Source organism: Drosophila gunungcola, unplaced genomic scaffold (genome assembly GCF_025200985.1).
Source record: "Drosophila gunungcola strain Sukarami unplaced genomic scaffold, Dgunungcola_SK_2 000019F, whole genome shotgun sequence".
In the NCBI taxonomy this organism is placed as follows: Eukaryota; Metazoa; Arthropoda; class Insecta; order Diptera; family Drosophilidae; genus Drosophila; species Drosophila gunungcola.
The window spans coordinates 327,636-342,651 of NW_026453201.1; the positions used below are offsets into that span (position 1 = coordinate 327,636).

The 15,016-nt window shown below is 37.0% G+C and overlaps 1 protein-coding gene across 20 annotated transcripts in view; it reads left to right on the forward strand.

Moving 5' to 3' along the window:
• LOC128263826 (uncharacterized) overlaps positions 1–15,016 on the forward strand; it is a 457,572-nt gene that overhangs the window by 53,674 nt on the left and 388,882 nt on the right. For 17 of the 20 annotated variants that reach the window (XM_052999081.1, XM_052999101.1, XM_052999103.1 and 14 more), the window contains one exon: positions 12,847–13,137. The exons of the other annotated variants lie outside the window; for them this stretch is intronic. In XM_052999081.1, coding sequence (XP_052855041.1) covers positions 13,059–13,137 — 79 coding nt within the window. In that variant the 5' untranslated portion in view covers positions 12,847–13,058. The remainder of the gene's footprint in view (positions 1–12,846; positions 13,138–15,016) is intronic. 20 annotated transcript variants of the gene reach the window in all.

Below are 15,016 nucleotides of genomic sequence, written 5' to 3' on the forward strand. Positions count from 1 at the left end.
CTTTTTTTTTCCATATTTTGAATGTTTAGACTTTAAAAATATGATCCTTAATAGAGTTTTCAAAATTCGAATAATTTTAGGAGATGAAGCCGATTTTCTGACGTGGCGTCCGAGCCTTTGAAAATGTTTTCTAAACTTTAAACGCGTTTTTCTCGAATCGACTTTTTTTGAGGTGGTTGACGTGATATTTCAAGTTCTACTGAACCGTTTTCTTCAAAATTTGGTATATATCTTGCTTATACTACTCCCTTCTGCGTCTGCCCCGGACTTAAAAAAAATGTTGATTATAAGTATTTTAATGATTATTAAGTATTTAAATATTCGAAAAGGGCGTCAAAAATTTTTAAAAAACATTTGTTGTTTTCAAGTCGACTCTGTTTTGTTATTTAAATTATTTTGTTTTAAGTGATCAACCCGATAATGACATCTCTACTAATAAAGAATTTGTTTGATTTTTTTTCCGATCTCTACAAAAGTTGAAATTATGTCAACCAGGACGATTTTTTCGAAGACTCCTTTGCACAGGCCTGTATCTCGGCGAATATTGAGTTTTTTTTTTATTTTTAATTTATTTATTTGTCAATATAAAATGTCAAAAAAAATCATATAAAAAACTGTACAGTAAAAATGTTTTCCACTTCCTTTTTATACAACTTGAAAAAAGGCCTAAAATTAAGGCTTCTAGACTAGAATACCCTGTTAAAATAAAGATAGCAGAAATAGCACAGCTGATGGGAAACTATATTTAAGCTTATAACATGGCACATGTTTCTTAGCTGTTATTAGCATATTTGATTTTAGTTTTTGAAGTGTGTCAAAAACGCAGTTTTGAATTTTGGTACACTCTTAATTGTTTCGAGGAGATGTGCTGATTGTTTTGTGGCGATGTAGTAGCTCGCTCCAATAACGTACAGCGTAGACAAAGAATTGATTTTCAAAAACTTATAGTGTATATCTAGAACATATTAGATTATGCTCTGGTATGAAGAACTGGGTATAGCTAAGAACCCTAAGGCACCCATATTCTTTCCCTACCTTCTGTGAAATTGTGTCACTCCATTTCAAACTTTTATTAAAACTTAATCCTAGGTTGCTCACTTTGTCTAAAAACCCAATAGTTGAATCTCTAATCTTAAGTGGCGCTAATACGCTATTGTCTACCTCAGTTTTATGTATTACGACGCGTTTAGTTTTACTAGAGCTTAGCTTAATTTTTCCTTGACTAATTATTTAACACAGCTCATTATTGACTTCAGAAACTCATTCATCAACTTTACACAATAAACAATATACATACATCTGAACATCGTCTGCATGCATACAGAACGGAGATATTACATAAAGAATTCTATGAACAACAAAGGTGCTATCACTGAACCCTGTGTGACACCCCTTGTCATCACTTGGAAGGATGAGCTCTCCGTCTTGTTCGTTGTTCATCCATTTGTTAAGGGAGCGGCCTATCCCTTAAGCCAAAAGTGCGGCTCTTTAAGGCCATTTTTCTCCCGACTTTAAGCCCTACAGTTACTTGCTTTGGCAACCCTAAAAAGGGTGCAAGCGTGCATTTCATCTTGACAACGCTCGGTCATATATTCCAAAACCGGTTAAAACTATTTGGAAAACCCGTCAAATGTCTAGACATTGCCTTTTCTGGTTATCAGTGTTGGGGTGTACCTAGATACTTTTACCTAGGTATGTACCTAGGTACAATTTTTGGTACCTAGGTAAACAAATATGGGACTACTTTTTACCTTACCTAGGTAAAGATTTTTATTTATCTTAAAAATTTGCTATAATCTGTATTTAGGTACTTTTTTATGTTATAGTCGTCCGATTTTGGTGAAATTTAAACCGTAGCTCTGAAATATTTAACCATTACTATATGTCGAAAAATTAAAAAAAAATATTAAAAACCAGTAAAATTATAATATATGTTAATTTTTTTTTCGATTGTTCCTATGGGAGCTATATGCTATAGTCGTCCAATCTGGCTCGTTCCGACTTATATACTACCTGCAATAGAAAGACAACTTTTGGGAAAGTTTCATTCAGATAGCTTTAAAACTGAGAGACTAGTTTGCGTAGAAACGGACGGACAGACTGACAGACGGACGGACGGACAGACGGACATGGCTAGATCGACTCTCCTAGTGATGCTGATCAAGAATATATATACTTTACAGGGTCGGAAACAGTGCACAGCATAAAGAACACAGAGACAAAACACTCAACACATTAAACACTCAACCGAAAAACTCTCGTCACCAAAACAAGTATGTCTTCAACAGCAAAGCGACTTAAGAAGGAAACTCACTCCGATTTGAAGGAAGCCCATGACTCCGATGTTCAACTAATTTACACGATCGACCTCAGATTTTCCGAGCTGAAGGAGGGTGGTGCACGTATAACCGGCAGTCTGGAGGAATATTAAGTTTAAAACAGCTGACTGCAACAAGCTTTCTCTGCGAGTCACTGAATTGGAGAGCGTGGTGAGAGAGTTGGGGATGTTGAGGCAGCGGTTCCAGGAGCTGGAGGCAAAACTATCCAAAAACTGCCATGATCAGCGCGTTGAAGAGTTGGAGGCAAAGTGGGTGGCCTCCTGCAACGCACAGGCGGAGTCGGAAGTCGGCTGTGATTTGCGTTGGCATGGGGTCCCACAAGTCCAGGTGGAAAATGTGAAATAAATTTTAAAATGGAACACGTGCACGATAAAGCGACACTGCTGCGTGCGATCGGGGCATACCGAAGAGGAAATAAAACGCAACTGAGCTTAAATTCATCGACCTAGACTCGCCAGAGTTTATAAATATAAACGAACAGCTGACCAAACGAAAATACGAAATCCTTAAGCGGGCGATGCATCTCAAGTGGCAAAAGCGCCTAACAGCTGTTTTCCGCTGAATTAGCTGCTCTGGAAGCTGCTTGTGCTGGGACTTTAATTGATAATATTCCACTAATGAGAAATTATCATTAATTTTATTACGTTTATTTAGGCATTGAATCAGTCGCTTTAATTTAAGTTTGTTTCTTAGTATGGTGTGTTTTTGTTGCATAAATATTTGCAGAATGTAGAATTAAATAATTTAAAATGGGTGACAGCAATAACAAAAACATAAATATAAATCGATCAAATAGCCATGCGATGTTAAAGGTTCTCGGTAAGAAGAGAGCTGGTCCTAACGTGTGTCATATAAATGCGCAAAGCCTCACACGAAAAATTGAAGAATTTAGATACCTATTTATCAATTCGAGCGTCGATGTTATAAATGTGTCTGAAACTTGGTTTGTTCGTAATTTATATGATAATTTAGTTGAATGTTTTAATTTGCGTCGCTCTGATCGTGATAGCGGTTGCAATATACATATGTGAGTAAAAAGTTAAGTTCCACGTTTGTATGTAAACATTCAATATGCAATAGAATACTTATTTATAAAAATGAGAAGCCAAAGAAATGCTGATAAACTGCTAATTGGGTGTATATACCGACCTTACTGCCGGATTGACTGTGATCAGATTCTGACGTCATTATAACAGGCGATTTTAATAGCGATATTTTAAGAAATTCCCACCTCGCAGAGGAAATGAAAACGCTGGTGACGCAGTTGGTCAACTCCGTGTCCCCTACGCATTTTACAAAAACCCGCAACTCGATTTTGAATTTATTTTTGTGTCTGATACAGACAGAGTAGCTACATATGACCAACTTATTGTCCCATTCTTTTCAAAACATGACCTCATATTCTTGACTTATGCACTTGACCTATTATATCTTGACCATCCAATAATTTTTAGGTACTTAAGAAATATCAACTATGACCTTTTGGACTCCACCTTTAATTCGTGCAATTGGAATAACATTTATTCCCTTTCCGAAGTAGAGGAACAAGTTAACCTTTTACAACACAACATTTGTAATTTATATAACTGTCTAGTACCTGTCCGTAAAAAAGTTATTCGTTTTTCTGAAAAACCATGGTTTCAAAGAAACATCAAAGACGCAATATTATAGCGTGACGGGGCGTACAATAAGTGGAGAAGGTACAGGAATCCTCAGGCTAACGCGGTGTTCAAGTCATTGAGAAAAAGACAATGAGCCAAGACAAATTTCTATTCCCGTAAATTTAACAACGCATCTTCCACTACTCAGACATGCAAAATAATTAAAAACCTGTGAATATGCTAAGATAACCCAAGACTTGAGCAAGACATAAATGTGATTGAACTTAATAAAAAATTCTTTAACTGCACAGTACCTGAAATCACCGAAAATAAATATCTAAACCCACGAGTTGTACCTGAAACTGTCTGTGATATTATATTTAGGTTTATGTGACTTAACCAGTGTCTGGGTCTGGGTCTGACAACATACACCCCAAATTTATAAAAATACTGCTGCCAAAGATCCTTTCATACATAACGTATACCTTTAATACAGCACTGACAAAATCTACATATCCGGACTGTTGGCAAACGGCAAAAATAATTCTGATTCCCAAATCAAATAATAAGTACACCCGACTCCATTTTAATTAGTTATTAATTTTAATTAATAATAATCAGTCTGATTTTAGGAAAAACAGCACCTGTACCTCAGCTAATTTAAAAATTGCAGACGAACTAAGGGAACAAATAGACGAAAAAATGTTACACTCTTAGTTTTACTCGACTATGATAAGGCCTTCGATAGCGTTTCGTCTTCATATGAAAATTTTAATCGTAGTGTACCCCAAGGGTCTGTGCTTGGTGCCTTATTGTTTACCTTATATGTTAATGACCTTCCAAGTGTATGTGAGTCGTCCTTTAAAAAGAATAACTGAGTGTATAGATGTTTGTAACAGAGAACTTCACGTGTTAATGAGTGGGCCGGCAACAATAATCTTGGGATCATCCCATTAAAATCAAAATGTCTTGCCATAAGTGAAAGAAAGATAGTTTTTAAAAATTTGCAGCCGCTGAGTATAAATAACACGCCACTTGAAAAATCATATAGAAATAACGTTTCCAAATTTTCACAAAATTTTCCAAAAAGAACCTTCGTATCTCTTCGAAAAATTGCAATTTACATCCTCTAGAAGAGCAAACATACTTACTTGCATAAGACCTAGGTCACTGACATCCGAAAGACAGTTTTTAATTAATGCTCTTCGATCATGGAATCAGCTCGCCAACCTATTTAAAAATATTAGTAGCCCAATTCAAGATAAATTTATCCACACACCTTAAAAATACTATTACGTAAATTAAAGTAAAAATAGAAGGTTAGTTTTTATGAAAATTAATTTTAAGTATAATGTATCAATCAAATATTTGCAACTCTTTGTGACTAGCGCATTAACTTTTAAGTTCCAAACTTATAGCGTTTGGATGAAATTTTATAATAAAATACAAATACAGGCGCGCAACTCGCCTTAAATGGAAAACAGTCAACGGCAATGGCCAAACCACAATGGAAACGTCTCCTTCACTGCGTTGAAAACCTCTGACTGAAATTATAATACCCTCTGCAAGGGTGTAAAAATAAATAATTTCACTGCAAATTAAAGAAAAGTTAGTTTCACCGCACAAGCAAGTTAAAAAAATGGTATTAAAAATGTTTTTACCTTTTTTGTACCTTTTACCTTACCTAGATACATGTGTACCTTTTACGTTACCTAAGTACTTATTTTCACAAATACCTTGTATTTTACCTAGATCCAAACAAAATGGTACCTTTCCCAACACTGCTGGGTATAAGCCTGGTGCTGAAGAATGTTAAGTTTTTTTCTGGTTTCCCGCTAAGGCGGAAAGTGCTGACCGGGCACAGTCCCGGCTTACACCGTCAGTTTATTGAAGCACTGATTGTGGGGGTGTAGATGTGCAGTGGTTTGCTCAATTATGCTGGTGACTGCCGAAAGGGTTTCAATTGTGGAAATTGTAGTCAGGTTTGGTACGTGTGGAAGGCTTATCTCGATTTTGTCAATTATCATAGCGGCGGCCTCTACATATTTGCGGAGATAGATCAGTTGTCCTATATTATATGCATTGAACCGCAAAAGAATTGGTTGGAAATGCAATTGGATTTCAAAGTTAAGTTCTCTACGTTGAGAATAACCAGTTAGCCTTTTATTGTGTTATATTTACGGTGGTGGTAGCTGTTTCCTCATGATCGCTCATAATCGTATAATTTGTTTAATGGTTTTGAACAACTGTTTAGCACACTCACTGTTCCCATGTTATTTATTATATATTATATTATTATTACAATTATAAGGGTTTGATCTGTGTCCTAAATGTTGAGCCGTTGACTTTTCCTAAAGTCAAAATTTCTATGAATCGTGAGTATGCTTATGTGTCGTTTGGTGGTTTTGCGTAGACGCAAACCGCATATTGACGCTGAGCAAAGACAGAAATTGCAAATGGCCGACATTGAGACTGGAAGTTCGCAGCAACCCGATACAAGCTACACAGACACTCAATTTCTCAAGAGTATGTGGAGGCTACGATCCCTGAGTTTTCTGGAGACGACAACTTGTCGGTCCAGAATAGAATCCGTGAATTGGAAAAAGCCACCGTAGTTCATAACCCGAACATCACGCAATGTCTATCTATTGTCACCCGTCTTCTTAAAATATCAGCTTAACAATATAAGCGGTACGAAAAGGTATCTTCCTGGCCAGAGATAAGCGCAATGGTAACAGAGGTTTTTGGAAGCCGAAAGTCTAATCAGGAGATTGCTAAACAACTGCTGAAACGAACAATTAGGAAAACCGAGACGTTGATGCAGAATTTTGTCACGATGCGCAATATTGCCCTGCAAGGCAACTTTGACGAAGTAGACGTCCTTAAGTATATCGTCGATGGAATGGAGGATCACAGAGGATGCGCTGCTCCGCTCTGCTTGGATGAGTTACGTCAAAATCTTATGCGATTCCAGTCTGTTCGTCTGGAGTGTAATCGTAGGGTCGTTACCACGATCCCTTGCCCTGGAGTAACAACTTTGATGGACATTAAATGCTTCAACTGCCGATAAAGGGGGCATACCGCCAGTGACTTCATTTGTTTTGAAGTGGGCAACACACATCGCCAGTGTCCCAAACGCACAGTGGGATTTACTTTGCCAGAAGCTGAAGAGACCATGGATGACAAGCAGTTTATTCAGTTAGTAAGTTTAAGAATAAATAATTCAGCAGGATGCACCGATATTAAAGATATTTTTTCGTGGAAAGTCCTACTTCCCGTACCTAAATAAAGACCATTAGTTAAGATGAAGTCCTTTTCGCGGAATTGGAGTTAAATCAATACCCACGTATGGAAAAATTTTTGAGAAAATGTACTATGATTTAGAATTTTATGTTATTCCCGATCTTACCCTGCCTACAGCGCTCCTACTAGAGACGCACTTGAATTACTCAATACTAATCTTTTTTAAAAAGAAATTATGAAAAACGTGAATCAAATATTATTTCAGTAAATAATCGTATTGCTTTAGTTAATGAATCATTCTGTACATCCTTGCTAATTGGTATGAATCCCGATGAATCCCTAGCTATACTGCCCTTGACTATTACAATTTTGTGCTTCTTCAGCTGAGACATGCAGTGATATCATAAAGCTTCATTTCTTAGATAAGATACCTAATGCGTGCGGGTTGGCTAAATGATTAATAAGCATACAGTTAACCAATACAGCACCCTTTCATAATAGGCCAAGAACATATTCAGAGAGAGACATTGTTAAAGAAACAGTTGCCGAGTATGAAGCCTGAAACATTATTATACCAAGTCAATCTCCTTATGCCTAAAAAAGTTTTTTCAGTTGTTGACTTGATAGGAGAATTTCATCAAATCGGTATGGATCCCGAGTCAGTAAAATACACCGAATTTTTAACGACTGACGGGAACTACGAATACAATTCGAACTGAAAATTGGCCCTGCTGTGTTTCAACGATTTGTTTCCAACGTACTCCATGAAATGATACGTAAACGTGAGGCTTATGTTTATATGTATGACATTATCCTAGTGACTTGCACGTTAGAAGAACACCTGTTTTACTTTCCAAATTACTAGACTGTCATATTAAAAACAACCTTGAAATAAACTACAAGAAAAGTATATATCTAAAAAACCGCATTGACTATTTGGGATACAATGTCTGTACTACTTCCAAACGAGGCACACATAAAAGCCATTCGTGAGTACCCTTAACCTCTTAACTGCAAGTCCCTCCATTCTTGTTTAAGTCTGTTTTCATACTTCCGTAAGTTTGTTCGGTCACTTTCTCGTATTGGTCTTTATCTGATTTGCTTAAAAATAGAGGCCCGTTTCGGAAGAAAAAATTCGAAAAATAAGTTTTTAATAGTTTAAAGAAAGCCTTGTCAAGCCCGCATGTTCTGACCTCATTCAACCGTTATAGCGTAACTGAACTGCATACCGATAAAAGCTCTCACGGGTTTGGAGCCGTATTGATGAACGCCAAGATGATGGAAAGTGACTACCAATTTTCTTTTGTTCCCGTATAGTATAGCTGAATTCCGTTACCATTGCTTAAAACTTGATTCTCCTGTGCACAGAACTGGTTCTAGCATGACCCACGTCGATGCTTTGAGTCGACAAACCGAATTATTACACCCCGCGATAGATGAAAGCTTGCGATCCTTGTGTGCTTTCGGCTAAGCCGCTCGATCATATAGTTAAAAAACCATTTATTCCGTGTGATTTCGTAAACCCGTGTAAATCCGTATAAAGTGTATAAACCGTTTATCCCGTCCGATGAAAAGAACGATACCCCTAATGACGTAGATTTACTATTGTCAAAGATAAAATAGATAGAGATACCGTTAGCTGTTATGAACTTATTGATGGAATAATTTAAAAAACAAGAAAGGAAGCATATACCCTTGCAGATATTGCAAGAATTAAATATTTTTGAAAAAATTAAAATTATGATTTACTTGCATATATGTTTAAAAACATTGAAGCTATGATGATTTGCAGCTCAATTATTAGATAGTTATGTTATATATTTTAATTATTTCTATGGGAGCTGTATGATATAGTCGTCCGATTTTGTTGTAATTTAAACCGTAATTCTAAAATATTAAAACATTAACCATGTCGAAGAACTAAAAAAAAAATTAAAAAACAGCAAAGATATATATTTTTTTTGTATTTTTTTACCGATTGATCCTATGGGAGCTATATGATATAGTCGTCCGATTTTTATGAAATTTAAGCCGTAATTCTGAAATAATTAACCATTACTATATGTCGAAGAACTAAAAAAAAAAAAATAAAAAACAGCAAATATTTTTGAAAACATTAAAATTATGATTTACTTGCGTATGTGTCTAAAAACATTGAAGCAATGATGATTTGCAGCTCAATTATTAGATAGTTATTTTATATTACTTTAATGTTTCTATGAGAGCTATATGATATAGTCGTCCGATTTTAATGAAATTTAAACCGTAATTCTAAAATATTTAACCGTTGCAATATGTCGAAGAACTAAACAAAAAAATTAAAAAAACAGCAAAGATATAATTTTTTTGGATATTTTTTTCCGGTTGTTCCTATGGGAGCTATATGATATAGTCCTCCGATTTTGATGAAATTTAAACCGTAATTCTGAAATATTTAACCATTACTATATCTCGAAGAACTAAAAAAAATTAAACAAGAAAGGAAGCAAATTTCGGCAAGCCGAAGTTTATATACCCTTGCAGCTATTGCAAGAATTAAATATTTTTGAAAACATTAAAATTATGATTTACTTGCGTATGTGTCTAAAAACATTGAAGCAATGATGATTTGCAGCTCAATTATTAGATAGTTATTTTATATAATTTTATTATTTCAATGGGAGCCATATGATAAAGTCGTCCGATTTTGATGAAATTTAAACCGTAGTTCTGAAATATTTAACCATTACTTTTTGTCGAAGAACTAAAAAAAAAAATTTAAAACAGCAAAGTTATATTTTTTTTTATTTTTTTTCCGATTGTTTCTATGGGAGCTATATGATATAGTCGTCCGATTTTTATGAAATTTAAACCGTAATTCTGAAATTAAAAAACAGCAAAGTTATAATTTTGTTTCATTTATTTTTTCGATTGTTCCTATGGGAGCTATATGCTATAGTCGTCCGATCCGGCTCGTTCCGACTTTTATACTACAACTTTTGGGAAAGTTTCATGCAGATAGCTTTAAAACTGAGAGACTAGTTTGCGTAGAAACGGACGGACACACGGACAGACGGACGGACAGACGGACATGGCTAGATCGACTCGCCTAGTGATGCTGATCAAGAATATATATTATTTATAGGGTCGGAGATGTCCTTCACTGCGTTGCAAACTTCTGACTGAAATTATAATACCCTCTGCAAGGGTATAAAAACCAAGTGCGCAAACAGCTTCGTTGAGATGTTCGTTTGGTTCGAGTTTACTTAATGTAACTGGAATTACGTCTTGCGAACTTTTTTTGTAGACTATGTCGTAGTCGTCTTCGGAAAGGGTTTCCAACCATACTAAAGGTTTAAGATAAGTCATAATCTAAAATTGGTGCGTATAAATTGGGTTTTGTAGCCCGAAAGGCATTCAAGTCAGGGACCGTAAATTATGATTGTTATTATACCGTTGCAGCGAGTATTATAATTGCAGTCAAAAGTTTGCAACGCAGTGCCGGAGACATTTTTGACCCTAAAGAGTATATATATATATTCTTGATCAGCATTAGAGCGCGCGATATTTTGATGAGAGTCTTTTTATGTATGTAAGAAAATTTAAATGATACAAATTTGATTATATTAAATCTAGTTTCTAGCTGTTGTTTAAGAATCTTACAATGTTTTTGAAAAATTATATTTTGTAAGGACTTTTTCATAGGCTGGAATAGGCTTCAGACCGGCCAGAGTCCTCTACAGTTAAATTTGTAGAAACACAGGAGACGAAAACGGAACTGGGAGTTGCCGCCGCGCTTTTGTTATCGGGATCACGTGGCCGGCCTTGTCGTCCGTGTTGCGTAGAGAAAACAGACCTCGAAAACGCCACACGAAAACGGAACCGGCGTAGTTTTAACTTGCGGGGATTTCGTTTGGGCCCTGCGCGGAGCGAAGGGGAGGGCGCGGGGAAATCGGCGGAGATTTGCCCGTCCGGCAAGTGTTCGGATTGCGCAGAGTAAACCTCGGAAATGAAATACGGGAGCTTGTCCGACGTGAATGGGCACGCGGGCAGCTTTGGCGTCCGTGTTGCGTAGAGAAAACAAACCTCGGAGTCGCAACTCAGAAGCCTCACTGGCCTGAAAAAGCCCCTCGGTGAAATTCACTAAATTTTACTAGCCTGTCCCTAACCTGGACGTGAGTAGAAAAGACCGGCGGTAGTTTCCCGCGCTTTTCTCCGGTATGGTAAGCGTTCGTATTGCGTAGAGAAAGCAGACCTCGGAGACGCAACACGAGAACTTGCCCGACCTGGAGTAGCACGTGGGTAGCTTTGGTGTCTGCGTTGCGTAGAGAAAACAGACCTCGGAAACACAATACGGCAACCTGGCCAACCCGAAAGAACACTCCGCGAAGTTCACTAAATTTTATTACCGGCACTTCGGGTTTTTAATTTCACAAGTTTATCTTCCTTTTATTTATTCTTTTATTCTCCCTAACCTTCGCACTCAGTACTGCCTGCCTCTGATCTCTGTTGCTTATCTTACTCCTGAGCTTGATCTGATGTCGCCGTCCGCTGGTTCCTTCCGCTGAGTTTTCCTGGTGGTCCGTCCTGTTCGGCTGCCGCAAAAGAAAGAGAGCGATCTCAGCGGATCGCTGTGCCACATCGGCACTCTTGTTTTTGCGCTTTACAGCACGCTCGCGTTATCAGCACTAAGCTTGCCTTTAACAGCACGTTCGCGCCATCCGCGCTAAGCTTGCCTTTAACAGCACGCTTTGCTTAACAGCACGCTCGCATGTTCACAGGTGATTGCGATAACTTATCGCGCTTAACAGCACGCTCGCGCCATCCGCGCTAACTCTCCGTTTTCCGGGGACATGAAAACTGACTCTGTTGCCTCTTTATCTCCGAAATTTCGTACCACAATCGCAGCACCCAACTGACCCCTAGATGGCGACACTTTCAGTTTTGCCCAGCGATTTACCTGTAACGCTTGACATTTTGCACGGCGAAAAACAACTTGTCAATATGTGTATGTGACGACCATTGCATATTTATACTGTTCGCCAGCGCACTGCCGTTAGATATTAGAGGTAGAGGTATTAGAGGTAGTCAAGTAGATCTGCGTTCGATAGCGAGCTTGCTCTTTATCAACGATGTTATAATTGATAAAATTGATAGTCCATTCATATTAAGCTTAATTAAATTCAATATCCCAGCCAGGAGTCTCCGTACCGTCATCCCATTTTTTGAAAGTGCTGCGAGGACTAACTATGCGCGGAATGAGCCAATCTTAAGAACTTTAAGACTTTTTAACTCTTATTATTCGATTGGTTTGGAGATCCAAAAAGGAAGTGCTTAGGAAATTGCTGAGCGAATATTTTTTAATTAATATTTAGTTTTAAAGTTTACTTAGCTGATAGCCAGATAAGGATTTATCCATCCATTGGCGAATAAATAAATAAATAAATAAATTTCATGCACGCATTTTGTGTCGTACGAATGCCTAGACATAGACCCAAACATGTGTAACAAACATACTTAAGTTTGCAGCAATATTCTCATGTATTCTTTAATTGGAATCCGCTATACACCAAATCTTTTTGTATGAGATGTCTTATCTTTATATTGTATAATCTTTCATAATAGATACACATTAGTGCTACAATACCTGTCAATCATATTTTTTTAATTTTGTTTCTTTATAGATATTGTGTTGAATATAAACTAAAGCTTTGAAATAAATAAAAAGTTTTATTTTATAAGGAAATGGAAAGAGTCTAGATAAGAAAATCGACCCTTTCCGATGTGGACCAGTACCGTAAAATTAAACTAACGTTTTTAACTTGGCGGATTGAATTTTATGTGTAGGGTTGTGAAAGACTTTCGCATACAAGCTCGACTATAACACGCTTTGGAAATGGAGCATCTGGATCTTGCGGGCTATCTTGGCAGCAAAACCCAAAGTTGGAATTGTCTGGGCGCATTTGATCAGCAAGGTATGTGCTACGTTTCGAAAAATAGGACTCAAAGAAAAGAAGATCACGATGGCTAAAGCAAGAAAGAAAGAAAGGAAGCTAAGTACGGCAACTTTAAGTTTTTAATATGTCCTTGCAGCTATAACAAAAACTAAATATTCTATACAACGATTCGATTTGTATACCTATACAAGCTGTTGTTTTGAGTCATTAAAATAATTTTGTCCATATCGAAAAAATGCGTACATTGGAGTGTTTCTGTTCAATTCTTTATCACTTGCTTGCATACATACATAAATAGATTATACATATGTTATTCTTTGGTGTAAAAACTTTAGTTTTAACGACTTTTACAAACTATGTCCAGCTCTAGCATATAACTTGTATTAGAAAGTTGAAGAACGTTCTTTTTGTAGTAAAACAAGCAGAACTGGATATAAAAATATAGGTGAGGCATGAGAACAGGTTATTTACACTTAAAAAAAATTGTGTCTTACAAAATACAATTTAATTTTGTAAGGCAGTATATTAATTAAAGTGATGTGGGATAAACAATATATTTTTTTTCAATCTTGTGCATAAACAAATAAATCAAAAGGTTTTCCGAACCAAGAGCATGCCATATAGAGCTGCCCATGTAAGAAGCATGGACTCTCTTTGTTGACAGGTATTACGAGACCGAGCCTGGTGCTGTCGAAGAAGAAATGTAAAAATTTTCAATGTAAGAACGTGCGGTGGCATGCCCAGCAAATCAAGTAAATTCATGAATAAGGTTCGATAACCGACGACTTTGTATAAATTCACCACAGTATCGATATGTTTTCTTATTCCATTATAAATGGTGAAGTTGATGATATTGGCATCCACGTTTTTATACCCTTGCAGAGGGTATTATAATTTCAGTCAGAAGTTTGCAACGCAGTGAAGGAGACATCTCCGACCCTATAAAGTATATATATTCTTGATCAGCATCACTAGGAGAGTTGATCTAGCCATGTCCGTCTGTCTGTCCGTCCGTCCGTCTGTCCATCCGTTTTTACGCAAACTAGTCTCTCAGTTTTAAAGCTTTCTGCATGAAGCTTTTCCAAAAGTGGTCTTTCTATTGCAGGTAGTAAAGGGCTTTTCAATAGGTGCGCTTCAACTTTTTTCCGATACGGACGGCGAACGACGCCATTTTTTTCCTTGTTCTCTTGACATATGAAACTTCATTAGTATACATTTCATCATGGAACGCTACACACTTGAAGAGCGATTGCAAATTGTGCAAATTTTTTATCAAAATAATCGTTCTGTTGCTGCTACTTTAAGAGCATTACGGCCATTTTACGGTCAATTTGCCAAGCCAGTCCGTTCGACAATCGACCGTCTAGTTGCAATTTGAGTCTACGTTTTCGCTACATAATGTTCCGGTTCCCGTGAGAGCAAGAAGTGCTCGAAGTAATGCTCAATAGGACGGGGCCACATGCCACATAGCACACGCCACAATCGCAATATTAATGAGCGTGTTATTTCGCGAAATGAACCGGTCGAGTGGCCGCCGCGCTCGTGTGATTTGACACATCTAGACTATTTTCTTTGGGGTTACGTGAAGTCATTGGTCTATGCCAATAAGCCGGCGACGTTTCAAGAGCTCAGAGCCAATATTGAACGCGAAATTCCTGGAAATTCGACCGATTTATGCGAAAAAGTGGTTGAAAATTGGGTTCAACGTTTGGACTTCGTAAAACGTGCACGCGGTGGTCATGCGAAAGAAATCGAGTTTCATAATTAAATGTATATGTTCAAATTCGATTATAAAAAAAGTTAGTTGAAAAGTCAAACCGTTTGTGTTTTATTAAAAAAAAGTTGAAGCGCTCCTATTGAAAAACCCTTTATATAAGTCGGATCGAACCGAATCGGA